Genomic DNA, 18,357 nt, shown 5'->3' with positions numbered 1-18,357 from the left:
ACATCCAACCTTTTCTATCTTTATTGTAACTTCGAACATATTCCGGCATTCCCCTCCATAGTGTGTCCTCGAACACCTCCGACCTTCCCCTCCATAGTGTGTCCTCGAACACCTCCGACCTTTCCCTCCATACTGTGTACTCGAACTACCCCCGTCCTTACCCTCCATAGTGTGTCCTCGAACACCTCCGACCTTTCCCTCCATAGTGTGTCCTCGGACACCTCCGACCTTTCCCTCCATAGTGTGTCCTCGAACCTCGAACCCTCCGACCTTCCCCTCCATAGTGTGTCCTCGAACACCTCCGTCCTTACCCTCCATAGTGTGTCCTCGAACACCCCCGTCCTTACCCTCCATAGTGTGTCCTCGAACACCTCCGACCTTTCCCTCCATAGTGTGTCCTCGAACACCTTCGACCTTTCCCTCCATAGTGTGTCCTCGAACACCTCCGACCTTCCCTCCATAGTGTGTCCTCGGACAACTCCGTCCTTACCCTCCATAGTGTGTCCTCGAACACCTCCGACCTTTCCCTCCATAGTGTGTCCTCGAACACCTCCGACCTTTCCCTCCATACTGTGTACTCGAACTACCCCCGTCCTTACCCTCCATAGTGTGTCCTCGATCACCTCCGTCCTTACCCTCCATAGTGTGTCCTCGAACACCTCCGACCTTTCCCTCCATAGTGTGTCCTCGGACACCTCCGACCTTACCCTCCATAGTGTGTCCTCGAACACCTCCGACCTTCCCCTCCATAGTGTGTCCTCGAACACCTCCGACCTTTCCCTCCATAGTGTGTCCTCGAACACCTCCGACCTTACCCTCCATAGTGTGTCCTCGAACACCTCCGACCTTTCCCTCCATAGTGTGTCCTCGGACACCTACGACCTTCCCCTCCATAGTGTGTCCTCGAACACCTTCGACCTTTCCCTCCATAGTGTGTCCTCGAACACCTCCGACCTTTCCCTCCATAGTGTGTCCTCGAACACCTCCGACCTTTCCCTCCATAGTGTGTCCTCGAACACCTCCGAACTTTCCCTCCATAGTGTGTCCTCGGACACCTCTGACCTCTCCTTTTCGATAGTGTGTCCTCTAACGTCTCTGACCGACACAGACTTCCATACAAATTTTCATTTTAAGATCATCAGTTTCATATCACTAACTCTACATAACCTTCTCATTCCCTTAATAAATATTATATCTTAATGAAGTTTTGATATGATGAAGTTTTCAAAGACGAAGAGATGTTTAGATAACAAAGAAGTCATATTACAAAAGAATTTAGCAGCCCCCATCTACCCGTGTATTCAGCTTTGAACTGTCACGAATTTATTTTTACATTTTCATTCCTTTACACATCTTGCTGTATGCTGTTAATAATGACCTGGTTTACAGACAAATGGATTATGTATTATCGACAATGTAAATCCACCAGATGGAAATACCATTCATACTTCTTTTTTTATTTTCCGATGGTATTTAACATTACATGACGTGACACATGTACAAGCGTTTCAAGGACTTCTCGTTATCACGAGACCCAAAGGTGACTTTCGCCCTTTAAGAAAATCTCTTTTCAATGTTTACATCACTTTTACACCATTAATTTCACATGTATCATCTGAGACGGAATACCGTTGCTACAAACCACGGATAGGTAGTAAATCACACAAGTACATGTGTAAAAAAAACATCGATTACCCTACTAAACGGTCAGAGATGACAATTGTCACACTAGAAATATCTCTTCAAATGTGATCATTATAACGCTATTGAGATGTACTTCAGTCGTGGGGATGGCTACTGGTCTGGTCTAAGTGACTGACCCTTAACATCATCGGAAATTCAGCCTTTGTTTTATATTCATGAACGTATCGAATTAAAAAGACGTTAACCAGAAAAACATTGCGGAGATTTAAATACAGTAATGTTTGAGAATATTTATTTTATAAGAAAAAGTATTTTCGTCCATCTGAAATAGGTAAACTTGAAAATCAAAATTTTCCCAATGCTTCATGTTCAAATTAACTACGCTCAGTGGTTAATTGCCCAGGGGCCCATTGATATTTCAACACGGAAGTATAACTACTTATAGTCACCATCTGACACGTCATCATACCAACACACGTGTAACAGTCGTTTTTGTTTAACACTGTTGGATTTCTCGCATTACATCTTGATTTTCTAATTTATAGAAATTCACAGCTGTATATTTAGATGAATGATGCTCGTCATTTGCTTCTACCTCTGAAAATCCGCTTTCATTTGATAAGCTGACCAATATTGTGACCATAGATGTACGTGTTTGTAGTATAGATGGACAAGGGCATTATACTATAAGTACACGTAGTAAAGCGGACCTTATTTTCTTGGATTTCAGCGAATACACATAATAGCTACATCAGGGAATTCGACGGTCTTGTTTCATATTCAAAGTAAGCGAACAGCTGATGAATGTAATATATTGTATGTCGTGTTTTTCTGGTAGTTAATTGATTTGTGCTCATTATGGTAATAAAGATATACTACTAGACCAGTAATTGGCCGGATACCGATGACTTTTCTTAGGCTGGTTAATTTCTCTTTGGTGTTTCGTTGGCCTCTATAAGTATTAATAGTATACTACACAAGCTTCTCCCCTAGAAAATATGTTACAAAACCTTGTGATTGTGACCTTACTTAAAGTGTTTAATATACCACACAAGCACTTATCTCATAGAAGTTATGTTACAATCCCCTGTGATTGTTACCCTACTTTAAGTATTTAATATACTACACAAGCCCTTCTCTCCTAGAAGGCATGTTACAAACCCCTGTGATTGTAATCCCACTTAAAGTGTGTAGTACACTACACGTGCCTAAATATTATATTACAAGTCCCTGTGATTGTTATCCTACTTAAAGTGTGTAGTATACTACATGTGCCTAAATATTATGTTACAAGTCCCTGTGATTGTAATATACTACATGTGCCTAAATATTATATTACAAGTCCCTGTGAATGTAATATACTACACGTGCCTTAATATTATATTACAAGTCCCTTTGATTGTAATCCTACTATACAACAAAAGTCCTTCTCCCCTATTGAATTATTATAAGCCCTTGTGATTGTGATTCTTTTCATATTTTTTCTCAGTTTGTAAATAAGCTTATGCTAGAATTCAAAATATTTCATTCTCTGTGATTGAATATTTGATGACATGACGTCATTTCAATTATGTACGTACCGCGGTTCTGGCCTGAACTGTACACCATCGGTGTTCAATATTGATAACCATTATGTAAATGATTTTGACATACACTGTACGAAATCTGATACATTTGTTTCATCTACCTTTTTCATTTGAAATCGACTGATTTTAATAACCTAGCAAGTTATTGATAACAAGACGGACATTTCGTGATAATTTGGGCGGGGTATTCATATCAACATAAATTAAATGGTGGCGGGTATGTAACTCCATCAATACAACGGAAGTCAGTTTGCTCAACTTGTTTTGTTGCAGAAGACTGCGGAGCCTGGACAGAAATCTAGGGCCGTCTGTTCGCTTGTGGTGCCTGCCAACCTTTCCGATCATCTCTGACTGAGACATATCTATGGTTCTGCGTGATAGCCTGGGAAAGCATAGGACCGTCCGTACGAGAGCTTGACATCTGTGCCAACTGTAGGAGACGCCTCATGTCGTCTGTGGATCTGTCAGCATTGGGCTTTGGAATACATTCTTGTGCGTGATAGAATTCAAACGCAACACGAAACCAGCCCCGCTCCATTTGTGTGACAGTATGGTAGCCTGCCATGCGTCCATGCGGTTTGTCTGACCACGCCATTTTCCATCTGTTTCATGTTTGGAGGTAATTTGATAGGTGACATGGATAAAACGGAAAAGAAATCAGGGCATCTCAATTGTGTTCGGAAAATAGGAGTTTAGAGCATCTGTCAATGTTGTTTGATTCACCCTCTCTCTCTCGGTATATAGTTGTAACGTGTGAGGGCTTTGTGACACTTGTGGTAGCAGAAAATTGCCTCCCTATCAGGGTCTATGGATGGTAAGCAGCGAACAGAGCGACCAAACACACGATATATCTGATACTGAGATTTACTGGTTCCACTTTACAGGTAGTGTGTATACTTAATAGCTTTATAAAAAAAGAAACAAATACATCTATCTATTGATTCAGAACAGCATCAGTTCCTCACTGACAGAATATAGGAACTTAACACTGTACTAAACAACAGGAAAAGGGAGCATAACGTAATTATAGCTCCACGTGCAGTTTGTTCTAGGTCAATTGGTAAAGATTAATCACCAACATGGGCTAATTATGGGTTCGGAATACAAATTGCTGACGCTAAAGTCTCCTTTAGTACAATTCTTCCAAATAGGGGAGAAATACGAAAGGGTTTAAACGAAAATAGGACATTATGTCGATTCAAAAATACACATGTATCCATACAGTCAATATTTGTAATCAACGTGTTAATTAATATTTGTTTACTTATGGTAGTGAGTGTAACTATTTACAGTAGGGGTGGAAGAATTTGTCATAAATATATCTATATATGTAGGAAACATATCTGAATCCCCGATATAAAATATCTGTTTGTTATCAACTGAAAGGACAGTTCAAACATCAGAACAGACCTCATCAAGAAGCCACGAGGCTTACGGTACTTTGACTAGCACATGAGTCGGCCGATTGTGTCGAGGCTAGTCCAGTGCAATGTAAACAATAGAAACAGGCAGTTCTACATATAGATAACATTGGATCTATAACTACTGTTCAATTGTTTCTATCAATATTTCATATTACATTTGTGTTCAATCCCTGTCTTTTTCCCTATGGAGTTTGAAGTCATGCCTGGCTGACGAGCAAAATATTACCGATCACATGATAAGGCTATAGCATGGTGTTTTTCTGCAATATGGACTCATACAATAGTAAACTCTGTGGAACAGGAGACTATGTTCATCGATTAAATCTTCTAAAAAAGGGAGATATAGCAATTCCACAGGAGATGCTACTGTAAACATGTAAATGGTGCTCCAATCACCTTTACCAACGGTAAACGCTGTTTTCATGAGTCTCTGCCAGACAACAGATAGGAGAAATGGCAGGAACGCTTACCCGAAACCGCAGTGCTGAACCAGGAGTCGCGGTCAAATATACACCGTGTGCTAAAGGGGATCACACTGACGACGAACTAGAGGAAATTTCAATTGTAGAAAAGCAAGAACATGGCGTCATCAGGGACAACCATTCAGGAAAGGATATCTCCAGTTTTGATTCTGTGTCTAATCATGATATGGATTCCAGGAACCAGACGCCGACCGCTAATGGTCCACGCCTTACTGGAATTGGAGCTTTTCAAGCTTACCCATCCCCGAAAGCAAGATCTCATTCGCATTCTATAGGAGCGAGATTGAGTTCTTCGGGTGGGAGGATAAGTCTATCTTCTCCTGTTTACTCAAGTAAAGTGGTTGAGCAAAAATCACGGTCAACATCTCAGAAAAGTCTATTGGATCTGTTTGGGACGAGGTTGGACCGCGGGAAAGGAAAGAAAAGTTTTTCGTCCAAAGATGAGAAATTGTTACTTACAAAATCAAAATCAAAAGAAATTCTTACGGCAAGACAAATACGAAAGCAGAGACAAAAAGATATCGAAGAAAAATTTGGTAAGAAAAGCCAAAGAACGAATGAAATCCGTGAATCGAGTTCAGCTCCTAGTGATAGGGATGGGTGTAACTGGACTTTCGTGTTTGACCCGGCAGGGCGCTTTGCCTACTGGTGGTCATCCGTTGTAAGCGTCGCCTTTCTCTATAATTTCTGGGTCATTATTTACCGGTTTGCATTTCAAGAGATAGATTCCAGCAATCATGGAGAATGGTTCGCCCTTGACTACACAGCTGACTTCCTGTATATACTCGATATCGTGTTTCACTTCCGGACAGGGTACTTGGAGGATGGTGTTCTCCAAACAGATTCTGTCAAACTTAGAATACATTACATGAACGATACTATATTTTACATTGATTTGCTCTGTTTGCTGCCGTTGGATTTTCTCTACCTTTCCATAGGTTTTTGCTCAATTTTGAGATGTTTTAGATTAGTTAAAGTATATCGTTTCTGGGCATTCCTAGATCGAACTGAAAGACATACAAATTATCCAAACGTTATGCGAACTCTTATGTTGATGCATTATCTTCTTGCTCTGTTTCACTGGAATGCTTGTTTGTATTATATAGTTGCTTCTCGACTTCAAAGGTCTTCAAGCACGTGGACTCTACCAAAGGATGATGGTAATGTCGCACGACAATACCTTCACGCGCTGTACTGGAGTACTTTAACATTAACGACAATCGGAAACCTGCCATATCCGGTTACCATTAAAGACTATCTATTCATCATTTTTGAGATGATATTTGGTCTGCTGCTTTTCGCTACTGTTCTGGGTCATGTTTCCAATATTGTCACGTGCATCAGTGCAGCTCGAAAGGATTTCCAAGGTAAGTGTATTTTTATTTCACCCTTTATTCCAGGATTGCCTTTGTTTGTGTTTAGATTTACATCTCATTTCACGCCATGATAGGTATTTTATACGGTCCTTTTCTGTATAAGGAATTTATACAATGGATCTAAAACCAAAGCAATAATCTTCCTAGTACAGATTATACATCATATTCAAATTTGGATTTAATCACGTTTTTGATATCAGACCTCGCAGCTTTGAAGCATGAATTCCTTTTCATCCGTGTGGGGTTTTTAGATAAAAACACCCCAGATGTCACACAATCAAGCGACACAAATGAATAAGAAAAGCTCAGAACCAACCATGTGTTTCTACTACAGTAAATATACGATTTTTAAGTGCGTCTGTTTTATGTGTTTTAGTTATAGTTCCAATAGTGCTATATTTTTATAGTAGGACATGACTTCAGCATGGCTACATTTAAAGTCGTCACATACAAACACTTTCAAAGAAGAGCATTCAAGCATGGCTTACACATGCGATCAGTTTAGTATGTCATCATTTACGGTAGGGATGATAAGACAGTATTTAACAACAGTTATGTTTATGAAAGACAAATATATTGAGTCATTTTGTGTATTAAAGAACGGATTACGATAAAAAAATATATGGTTTGAACAAATGATAAATCTTGTCAGTATCTATGTAATGCTAATTAGGGTTCCTATCAGCATGGATGTTTAGCAACATCGCTTGGTACGAATATATACAATGTAATTCTGCATTTTTTGTTAAAATCAGTAACACAAGGGATATTTGTAGAATTTTATGACGTCACGGAACGGTTTCTAACGACCTTATGAAAATGAGAGAGTTGAAGCGTCACATATTCATTGTGTTCACATCCTCGTTACTTTTCTTGTATATATGGGAAAAACAGAGGAAATGTTTTGATATTGTGTAGGAGCACCTAAATTTTCATTCTATCATATTAAAACCGTTTCGGTTTCAATGACTTCTCACTCAAGCAACCTTAGCAAGTATGTTGTCAGCGGTGTAATCTTGATAATGCTTGTTGATTATATAGAGTAAATCTATACATCAGACATCTTTTATGTAATCGGTTGTTGATCCAGATAATTTTTCAGATGTAAATAAAACAGTTTTATATTAGTTGCACTTGGTTGTAGGTAATTATGATACTTTTGATTTGTTTAAATCAATTAATTCCGCGTGTATTGTGTAAATCGACAGTAAACGTTGACGAAAAGCTTGTTTCACAATATAAAAGTTATACAACTTAACAGTAAGATATTGTAAATGTACCACGTGACATAACCGGAAATGGTAAAAGGATTTTCCACATGTATATATTTACTTCAGGAAAGCTCCTTTGGTTTGACTTTGCCCTTTCGATCAGAAATGTTCGGCAGTTTTCAACTATGATTGTCTGTCTTTGACACATGGTTGGTTTCAATAGGTAATCTGATACTATTTCGGGATTCAGGCATTGAAGGTTAGGAGTTTAGAATCTGTTTGATGACACATCCAAGTTGGTTTGGTGGTACTTCCAAGCCGGTGCGATAATATAAATCAAAGTAGGTTTGATGACACACATCCGGGTCGATATGATGACACACATCCAAGTCGGTTTGATGGATACATATTCAGGCTAGTGTGATGACATTCATCCGAGTCAGTTTAATGACACACATGCAAGTTGCATAGCAAAACATGTTTATTGATGCAGTATGTGGCATCCGGTACAATCATAATGTTGTGCACTGTCACACTCCCAGACATGGTGCCTTCTTACGCTGATTTTAACTAGATTTAATCTCAATTCATTTCGACAGTTTATTCCGTCAAATAAAACAACCATTGTGACGTTTGATTGAAAGTCGTTGATGGTGTTTAAAAATTCCACTTACGTTTGTATATACAAACGTTACTTTTATTCCATTATTATGCAGACGTCACCATGATCAAGTACAAAATAATCGATGCATGAATAAGCGAAAGTTTGGTCGACGTTTTAAATCATTTTGATACACTTTAAGTGTTCAGTGATAATACTGTTAGCCGGATGATGTAGTAATAATTATGATTTTTTGCAAAGTCACGTGATAAATCTTAAGGTGACGATATGTCGTTGCACCTGTGCATTTACCACACCCGCTATTGAATACTATTATCTGTGCACATATCATGGTATGATGTTATGAATGAGAAATTGAATCGTAGCTTTATTGTCATTGTATGATTGCGGACAATAGAAGGTTTTAAATATAAACGAAGTGTGTGATGCTATATTCCAGTGTCATTTGGTTAGAATAATGACACGTTATTCGTCACCAGTATGCATTCTATCGTTCTTATTATCTATTGGTTGAGTATATATAATTACATAACCTTCTGCTGTACCTGTTAAATAATTTAAAATGAAATTATTATCAAAACGAGCTAGAAATGTTGCCTGTTTGATATTCATGACATGATAGCTTGGAATACAAAACAGTAATTTAATAATTCAGTAAATCAATGTAGAATATCACACACAGTAAATATATGCACTTCATTGTTACCCAGGTAAATCTTTACCGCTCGGCTAGAGATCTCTTAAGCTCGATCGGTTGAGCATAAGAATAGTAACCAGAGGTCCCGGGTTCGAATCCTAGCGGAGGCATTGAAATAATTAATGACCTCTCTTACTGAAAACTGTACTCTACAATTGGTTGGGACTAAGTAAAAACGTATAATGAACAATCTGTTCAGATTATTTGAATATTTTATTGTAAAATCTTTTGAGATGAAGCAAATATTTCTACTGTACAATCTGTTGAGATGGCGTGAATATTTTTACTTTACAATCTGTTGAGATGAAGTGCATATTTAAGCTATACAGTCTGTTGAAGGGAAGTAGGTAAATAATTCTATACCATACATTGTTGATAGGAGGTAAATACAATAATATTTCTACTCTCTATCGAGGCGAGGTAAGAATATACCTTTTTGTAGAGGGCAGATAAGTATAAATTTTTACTTTCCTTTGAGGGGATTTGTACTATAAAATCGGTAAAAGTAAAGTAGATTCATCATTAGGCGATGTGCCAGGCGACAAAGGATTTATTAATCGTTAGCTAGGTGTTGCGAAAGCAGATAGATCTTTTTATTCTAGAATGCAGTAATTTTGAATTTCAAACTACATGTATAGCTTTTTTTTATCAAGACATGCGATTATTACTGAAATTAATACCAAATCATTATCAAACGAACATCGCAAAACGAGAGAAACATAAAGAAAGAAATTCGTCCCTAAAATTAGGGCTCGAGAACGGATGTTTTTAGTATATAACCACCATCTCTAAGAACTTAAATAACATCATCTATATCTTATTATGAACGCACCCAACGGCCCAGCATTTTCGCTTAGCTACAATGGATAGTTAACTGGTGTGTTAGAATGATATATCACGTAAATTGAGAATTTATATATTTCATATTTCGGTATGATTTGTATACATGTTGAATATTTCTCACAGATCTAAGAACACATTCCAGTTCAATTTTAAAATAGAATACAGTGGAACGAAATGATGAATTAAACTACATCATAATGTTGATTTGTACTTATAGGACATAAATGTTTAAGAACCTTTGATGGAATTTTCGATGTAATATAACATGATCAAATGACAAAACACTACCAGATATTAAACTAGTATCTTAATGGTAATTTCAAACCTACAAAATAAAATTGTCTTGTGCACTTTTACATGAGCAAAATTTACAATGGCGGCATAAATCAATCTCTAATGGAATATACAACGGTGTTTTTGGGGTTTTTTTTTTCTGTAGGCATACTCTCTCAATGTCTAATACTATTTGTAAGAATTACACATTCATTAAATCTTAGATGCACTGCTTATTTTCCAAAGTTCTTCAAACGATGTATTTGTTCCATTCACTTCTCTTAATTACGAATACTAATTAGATATAAGATATTGATGACGTCTCGATAACATCACAATTTTCTCTGAGAATTGCTGTACAGTGCGTACCACGCTTCCATTCATTCGCCACAGTTTATAGTATACAAATGTACTTGGTGTTCTTTTAAAAATAATGTGATATTCAAAATATCAAATTTATATAATATAGGGGTAAGTGCACCTCCCCATTCTGTTTTCGACACTTCTTCTTTCGACCAATTTTGATTTTCCTCGTACGGCTCCATGATGTAGGCCCTGTACATCACTGTCTAACCCTAGAAGGATGAAACATGGTATGGTGCTAATTCAAATCAATGTTTTACTATACTGTATGAATTTGTATCGAAAAGTGTTGATAAGTTGTATATATTTTTATACAATCCTTCACTGGAACAGGAGTTAGTCGTATCATTTCACTTTACTTTCACATAGTCAAAACTGAGTATTTCAGCTGTCTCTAATTACAATAACTTACCATGGATTGGTGAAGTAGGAGCCCTTAGTCGTTAGTGCAGAGTTTATAAAAAAGTGTTGTATTTGCTATCTTGAATTGAACTCCATCTGTATACCACAAATAAACAAACCACGAAACTTTAAAAAATGCCTGCGCCATGTCATAAAATTACCATTCATTCAGGTATTTTCACCTTGATAGAAACTAATCGGTCATTAAAATGATCATCTTTAGAATCCCAAAGGAATATTATTGTTAAGTATTTGTACATGTTTATGTGAAATATGAAAGTAGGTGTTGAAAGAGACCCACCTGATGCATATCACTAATGGTGATTTTAATTTACATATATATGTATAAGAATGTTACATTGGTATATTAAAGGTCTGTAGATAGAGATAAAAGAGAAGAGTTTATATATAAGTAAAGAGTAAAGTTTACTATTAACTTCAGTTCCGTCAGGAATGCAATTCATAATATCCTGACATAAAATTCCTTCCTACAATACCTAAATATGTCACCATAACCTTTATCTCGCTATCGCATTGGTTCGGTGGCAGGTTAACTGGGTGTAAGATAAAGAAGTAGGTCAATTGGATTAAAACAGTGTATACTTGTTTCCTAATCGTTTGAATGTAATGTATTTTTATGTTATCGATGTTCACCGTAAGTTTTTCTTAATTTCAATTTCACATTTATTTGAAAAAAATTATATCGGATCCAAAGACTTAATCATTTGATGGCATCAGAAAGAGGAAGAGTAAAGAAATTAATGACGTAAAGATAAGAGGAACAGAGTAAAAACCATTTCTTACACACTATCAATTGTTTCTGTTGCTTAAGAATACCACCGCGTCAGAAAGACATATACGAATGTACCTAATACATAAACGAGAGTTTAGGAAGAGGTAACTATGGCAGTATTGGGCATGGTTTGATGTGGGTTACAGAATTATCATGATAGGATTACATAGTTTTTGTAGCATACCCTTATATATACTAGTAGCTGGCAAATGTTTTACATCCAAGCCGGTTCTATCGATACCTGACGAATTTGGGTATGACATTTACCCTGTCGTAATTGTCACGTTGATATCTTAAGACGATTACAAATTAGTTGTTGCGGGGTTGACGTGGATATAAATGGCAGAGTTTATATATCGGTCCTGAAATATGTTGACATATTGTTGATGTTTAAGGTGATTGGGCACCTCCTGATGTTAGAATATATATGTTGATTACATGATTTTAACGTAGACAGATACCGAATCAAATATGAAACTGAATTCAACGGAAGTTCGTCCATGCCGGCTGGAATATCTTATTTTACAGTAACATAGATGACGAATTTGATAATTTGCGTCATTGACAACGCTGGGATGATGATGTGTCTTCTACATCATTACTAATTCATCACATGCCAGACTGTTTGGCATTGGCAAAGCTTTCACATGGATGGTTAAGGTATAACACACGACAGTTTCATGAATAGTTTATTTACAATCACTGCACAACAAAAGCGCGAACATTATGTATACCTTGCTCCCCCTCCCCTGAAACCTACCACCATTAATCAGTCTGAATACTTATTAAACATGTTTTCAGATAAGAGAGTCATTTAACTTTGCTCGATGTATCTGTTAACCAAATTCTTACCTGTTATGCTTTTTAAAGATGTTATTAAACAGTAACATAGCCATATGTAATCAGCACTGCCTTAGCGAGAACGCAATGTGTTCAAGGTAAAGTCCTTGAGCCAGTGTTATTGTATTTTCTCCACCTAGAGACGTCCATTACTATATCAATTTGACTTCATGTTCATTGCAAGCCAAATTTGGTAATGCTCACTTGGGATAGTGAGAATAAACGGAATTTATCAAATCTCTTAGTATAACTTTTGTCCGTTCCGTATTTAAGTATGGATTGTTCCGTGTCGTATGGTTCCGTCAGTTAGGAAGTCCATCACCGGAAATTAGATTAATAAACAATCGAATGAGCTTTTATCTTGATTGGTTAAAATCTACCCTTTCGAACTACAGTTTGGTTTTACCGGATTATTGTTTTTTAAATATGTGTTTTACTATTTTTTTTAATTGTTTGAAGATTGTAATATTTTTCTATGTCTATTTGAATTCCAGGGGATACTTTTTAGTCAAGGATACTTATTTCTAACCAATATATAGTTCGGGATGTCACAGTTAGTTCCTCAGAAAGCTTCAGCAAGTCAGGCCTCGATGGCTGATTTACGCTAATTGTTCATTTTGTTGGGTTCTATTTTCCACACACAATACCACACTCGTTAAAAATCTCGGCTGATCCAATTTTGCAATACATGGTATAAGTATATCTTGCTGGTAAACATTTTAAAACTACCAAACTACATATGTATTTGATGATATACGAATACGCTTGAATTTATTGAAATGTAATTAAATAGATATTATACCTCACAGATCTATAATGACGACAACTCACGCGGACTCCATATGGTATGTACCGAATACATTACACCAGTAGTGTTACATGTATCGCCAAGCTGTGTGTCCACATTGACTAAGATCAGTGATGACATAGTCTTATGGAGATAAGAGAAAGTCATACCAGTTGTCATGTGAAGTAATCAGTATGATTGGCAAACAAAACAATCCAATCCTTAATGATTTCTTTCCTTTATGTTTGGCGTTTCTCTTATCCTACTCGTATCTTTTCACCTTTTGATAACAGCCCAAATTCACTTCGGCTCCTGGTATACATTTGCTGTGAAGAGGGCAAATGGATAGCACCAGTCACATTGAGTACACAAGTGTTATTTTCATGGTAATATTCAGGGGAATGAAATGTAAACAGTACGTCACGCGTCATTCCACGAGACGAGATGGTTAATGGTTGCTCTTGCTAAGTTGCACGAAAGTGTGAATTGCATCTTCCAATGCAGCTTCAGAAAGACGTTCAAATATCATGTTCATTCACGTTTTAAATCGCAATACTCGGAAACAAGGTGTTTGTGAAACATAAATATTCAAGAAAATGCCATTTAGGTTTAAACTACGCCAAACGGCTGATAAAGCAATGCTGTCGTTTTATCTTTTTGGAAAACTGAGGAATATCGGGACATTGTATCAATTTACTGCTCCATCATTATCGTCACTGTCACACGTTTGCACGTGAAAAACACGACAAGACGAGTGCCTCATTACTTTTAAAATCTGAAAGGATTGCTTCGACATTGACCTTACGCACGCGACCTCACGTGCAGCCTTGTAGTATACAGTCGTAGCCTCGCGCCGATATTGATCCTCGCCCCTGGATTTATTTGTTGTTAACCTCCTAAACGTGATGTTTTGCAAAATAAAGTAAAGGAAAGCAAGCTGAGTATTTATCGTCATACCGGTCTATTTGTTTTGTACGTTGTATAGTATCTGTATCGCAGCCAAACAGAATCTGATCAAATTTCTACAGGAATATAACAGGTTTGTTATCGTGGCTCTTACAGTTGATCATGTACCAGAGGATGCCTTGCAGCATCACAAGTGTACTACTGATCATGCCACAAATGAACTAAGTGATTTTCTTAGTTTAAATGTGCGAGACATCTTAGCTTTATTGTTAATCGGCTATCAAGTATAATGTGTAAGATCACTTGCCACGCAACAATTACTGCTAATAGTGTTCCGGTCGTGTATCTCGCGTTCTGATCACGTGATGGGCAAGAGTACTTTATGCTTATTTTAAACGCATTTTGCAGCGAGGATAATTTTATCAAATCGACGAATTCCAGGTTAAAATGGCAATTTGTGGAATAAAAAATCATTACGTTTTTATGATTGTACAAAAGACACGCAAATGAGTAGCACCTTTTAATACAAATTTATGATAAGATTCAGCAGAGCCAAACAATGACATAAACTACAACTACAGCTGCTTCGTCCTTCTAGGACTCATCAGTGATGAACAATGAACAGTGATCTAAAACACGATGATCATAGTTAATGAAACGAGGACTGGACTATTATACATTAAATACCTTTGACAAAATCAAACCAGCAAATGAGAATGATTGTGGAAAATGCGGAGGAAGATTCTTTAGAACATTGTCTTTGACATGCGTTTTCTTACACCGTAATTGATTAAATATAAAGTACTTCGTTGGGCCATTGAAAGGCTGCATGCCGGTACCAGTATTTTACAGCGTTTGAGGTACACGGGCAGTTTGCACATTTCTGTTAGAAGCTACTACTTTAGTTATGAGTGCAAGCTAATGATGCGACGACTTTTGAAAAAAAAAATCGTTGTTTAAAAATATCCCTAATGTGATATGTAGCAATGGCTTTGCTATAAATTGAGGCAGTTTGAGAAACCTAGTTTTCCCAATTGTGCTTGAAAAAATTAGTTGAGATAGTCGAACTGTTTTAAGTCAATCAACTCAATTGGCTCTAGTTATAAGGTATTTAATGAATATTGATATATAACTGTGGTTATTGCAATGTTTTTAACAATCTAAAATGCTATTCAAGGACTCGTCATTGATTCCTAAGGCTTTAATTGTCGAGAACTATTAGATGACCTCGAACTATTCGTCGTCATACATGCCCACATTCAGATTGATACATGTTCAAAACCAGATGGGGAGCTGCACAAACCTCTAATACATTCAATAACATTGAATACTGAATGATTTTAAAGTCAAGTACATGTTAATTCTCTGAACAGGCCTCTATGCGAATGAATCAGAGCATGACATGCAATGCAATTCACGCCAAACATATGGGACTAGTAATGCACATGCAGTACTTACCACCTCTGGTTAAAAAAGATTGTACAAAACACGCAAGTACTTTAGAATTAGATACAGTATAGCCAAATAACGAATTGAAATATACCATGTAGCTTTTGCAGTGCACTACCTCTTTGGTTTTTCACATCTTTCCTACATGGTACAACGACTTCAACACGAGAGACATTTTAATCATACACGGTTTTTAATTACTGGATCATCTACTATGCAGATGCAGCACATATTGTACGTATGACCTGTCAAGGTCATTTGACAAGAACGACAATTGCTGATAAGGCCACTGAAGGGGCTGCTGAATTATTCATCCTTCAGTGGAACTGAGGGACACAGCGGGGATACTTTAATATGTCTCTTCGTTCACATTATTATGGATACTGGATAATCACTAATGAGACTGAAGCACAGTCAAGACGAAGGGAAGACAGTATCATTAGTCTTACCAATGACTGCGTGAATTCTGCCTGAGTTGGCAAATATTAGAATGGAAGAAACAGTATCTGCTGGTTGTGTTATTTAATGTTCTCAAACAAACATTTATATTCAATCACTTCAACTTCAACTTCATTGGTCTTCATTTCTTCGAATTCCTGTTATTGATATCGGGGAAATTATATCAATTTGGATGTAAATACATCTAAAACCTGTCGAATACCAATTTCTGTCATAGTTAACGCTACAGGAAGTAGCCTGTTTTATCTGAAAGTGTTGTCACAATTAAATTAATGCGAATACCAATTAATAACTTAGAACTGAGACCCAAAATAATAGATTTAATATGAAGACCGATAACATGATTACACAGGCGTGGATATAGAAAAATAGTGAAACAAATTGTGTAGGAGATTCAGAATGGTAAGAAAACTGGAAACATATGTAAATATTTTACAAAATGAGGTAGGACGGAATAACTTGTTGAGATGATTATTAGGATAAAAGGGTGCTTGGTTAGATAGGGAGGGTAGAAAGACAGGTAGGTAGAAAAAGTCAAATAGTCAAACAGCGGTCGACAGTATGTTTTATCACTGTTCGGAACTGCAGACAACAATGTTGCTTCTGTACATTTTCTATTTTTATATTATTATTATTTAAATCATTTAAATACGCAAATAATTATAACATAAATATAGATAATTTTGGTTAATTATATTGTATCTATACCATGATGTTAAGAATACGGCGATGTCTTGTATCATTATACCAGTGAAAAATACACCTTATCGAAATTACACACTGCTCTTACATGGTCCCAGATGCGTTAGTCTGATGAATGAATGCATGTCCGTCTAAATATTGACTGTGTGCTAATTGTTTCCTCAGAGGCATCATCCAACACAACCAGACATTATTCTGTTGTTTCCACTGGTCAATTGGTCAGGACTTCAATGACATTTCCTATGTGGTTTCCGCGGTAAGGTCAATACTGACCAGTAACACTGGGTGCCGATAGCCATTAATTTTCCGCTTGTTAATTAGCTGCTATTTAATCTGACCAGTATAGTAACTTAATTTGCTATTGATTATTAAGATAATTACCGAGGAATCTGTTTCAGTGCATTGTCTGCTTAAACAGTAGCTTAGTAAATTCTTTCCCAGCTATGAACTTTATATTAGTATCCTCTGTGATACCCATTTTATAAAAAATACAAATTATTTATTAGACATTTCTGTAAGATGCAGATTTTTACAGGACTCATCGAGCTTAAGAGAACATAACATGCTATCAATCGGAAAGTAATTAAAATCACCGATGCTGACGATACCATATTTAGACGAAATTTTTTTCAGTTTTCTTGTGAAGTCGTATGCATGTCGGAATTTGGCGTTTGGCAAATCACCAGCTGCGTCGGATGAGGCCAGAATTGACATTTGCGATTTGTGCATGTGACCAGTACCAAAGTCATAATTACTTTCATTTTTCAACACATGTAACGGGCTCATAAAGACGCGTTCTATTTTTACTTCACAGATAAACATGAAGAGTATGACTTTATAAATAGGCATGACCTTGCCATGTTCAGTTTTTGCCACGATAATGAAAGAAAGAATTTGACAACGTGATAAAACAAAGACAATTCTGAATAGACAACATGTTCATTTAAGTTCTATCGTTTTTGTTATATTGAGACACATGAATGAGTTTTTTATCATTAAAAGCACTAGGAGTTATTTCCTTGTTTTCACTATTTCCATATAAAGATAATTTCAAATGCTTTATAAAGCGTAATGTGATTATGGGATTACTTAAATTGGGTCTTCAGAAGAGTTTAGATAAATCTAATGCCGTGACAGACAGTGCATTGGATAACATTCTGATTTATAATATAGTTCTAAAATCGAATGATGGCAACAATATCAGGACCTTTTCGTGTGAAAATAATAGTGAATGCACTGATTTATTTATTTATTAAAGAAAAAGAACAAGCAGGTTATACAATGTATATAGATCAACCAAAACCTTTGTTACGTTTGAAATGACACCAATACTAAAACATGGTTCCTATATTGATATCATAGATCTACAATATACTTCAAGTGAAAATAAACAAAAAGAAATATGTCTTGTATTAAACAAATTCCACCCGCACGCTATGGTATACGGGAACATAAATTCTATACATGTACCCTTTAACATGGACTTCCGCTATCTCTA

At 36.6% G+C, this 18,357-nt stretch overlaps 2 protein-coding genes across 2 annotated transcripts in view; one reads left to right on the top strand and one right to left on the bottom strand.

Moving 5' to 3' along the window:
• Positions 1-486: 486 nt before the first annotated feature.
• Positions 487-1,038, bottom strand: LOC132561936 (PE-PGRS family protein PE_PGRS16-like). The gene has a single exon (XM_060226653.1). The coding sequence runs from the start codon at positions 1,036-1,038 to the stop codon at positions 487-489; it is 552 nt and encodes a 183-aa protein (XP_060082636.1).
• A 4,069-nt stretch (positions 1,039-5,107) lies between these two features.
• The window catches only part of LOC132561947 (cyclic nucleotide-gated channel rod photoreceptor subunit alpha-like), a 161,663-nt gene continuing 148,413 nt past the window's right edge, over positions 5,108-18,357 (top strand). Inside the window, exon 1 of the mRNA XM_060226667.1 lies at positions 5,108-6,503. Within this exon, the coding sequence (XP_060082650.1) occupies positions 5,108-6,503 (1,396 nt within the window). The remainder of the gene's footprint in view (positions 6,504-18,357) is intronic.

Source organism: Ylistrum balloti, unplaced genomic scaffold (assembly GCF_031769215.1).
Source record: "Ylistrum balloti isolate Yb309-2 unplaced genomic scaffold, AGI_CSIRO_Ybal_v1 Utg371310, whole genome shotgun sequence".
In the NCBI taxonomy this organism is placed as follows: Eukaryota; Metazoa; Mollusca; class Bivalvia; order Pectinida; family Pectinidae; genus Ylistrum; species Ylistrum balloti.
The sequence above is the reverse complement of the archived record's forward strand: the minus strand, read 5'-3'. Positions and strand labels throughout refer to the sequence as shown.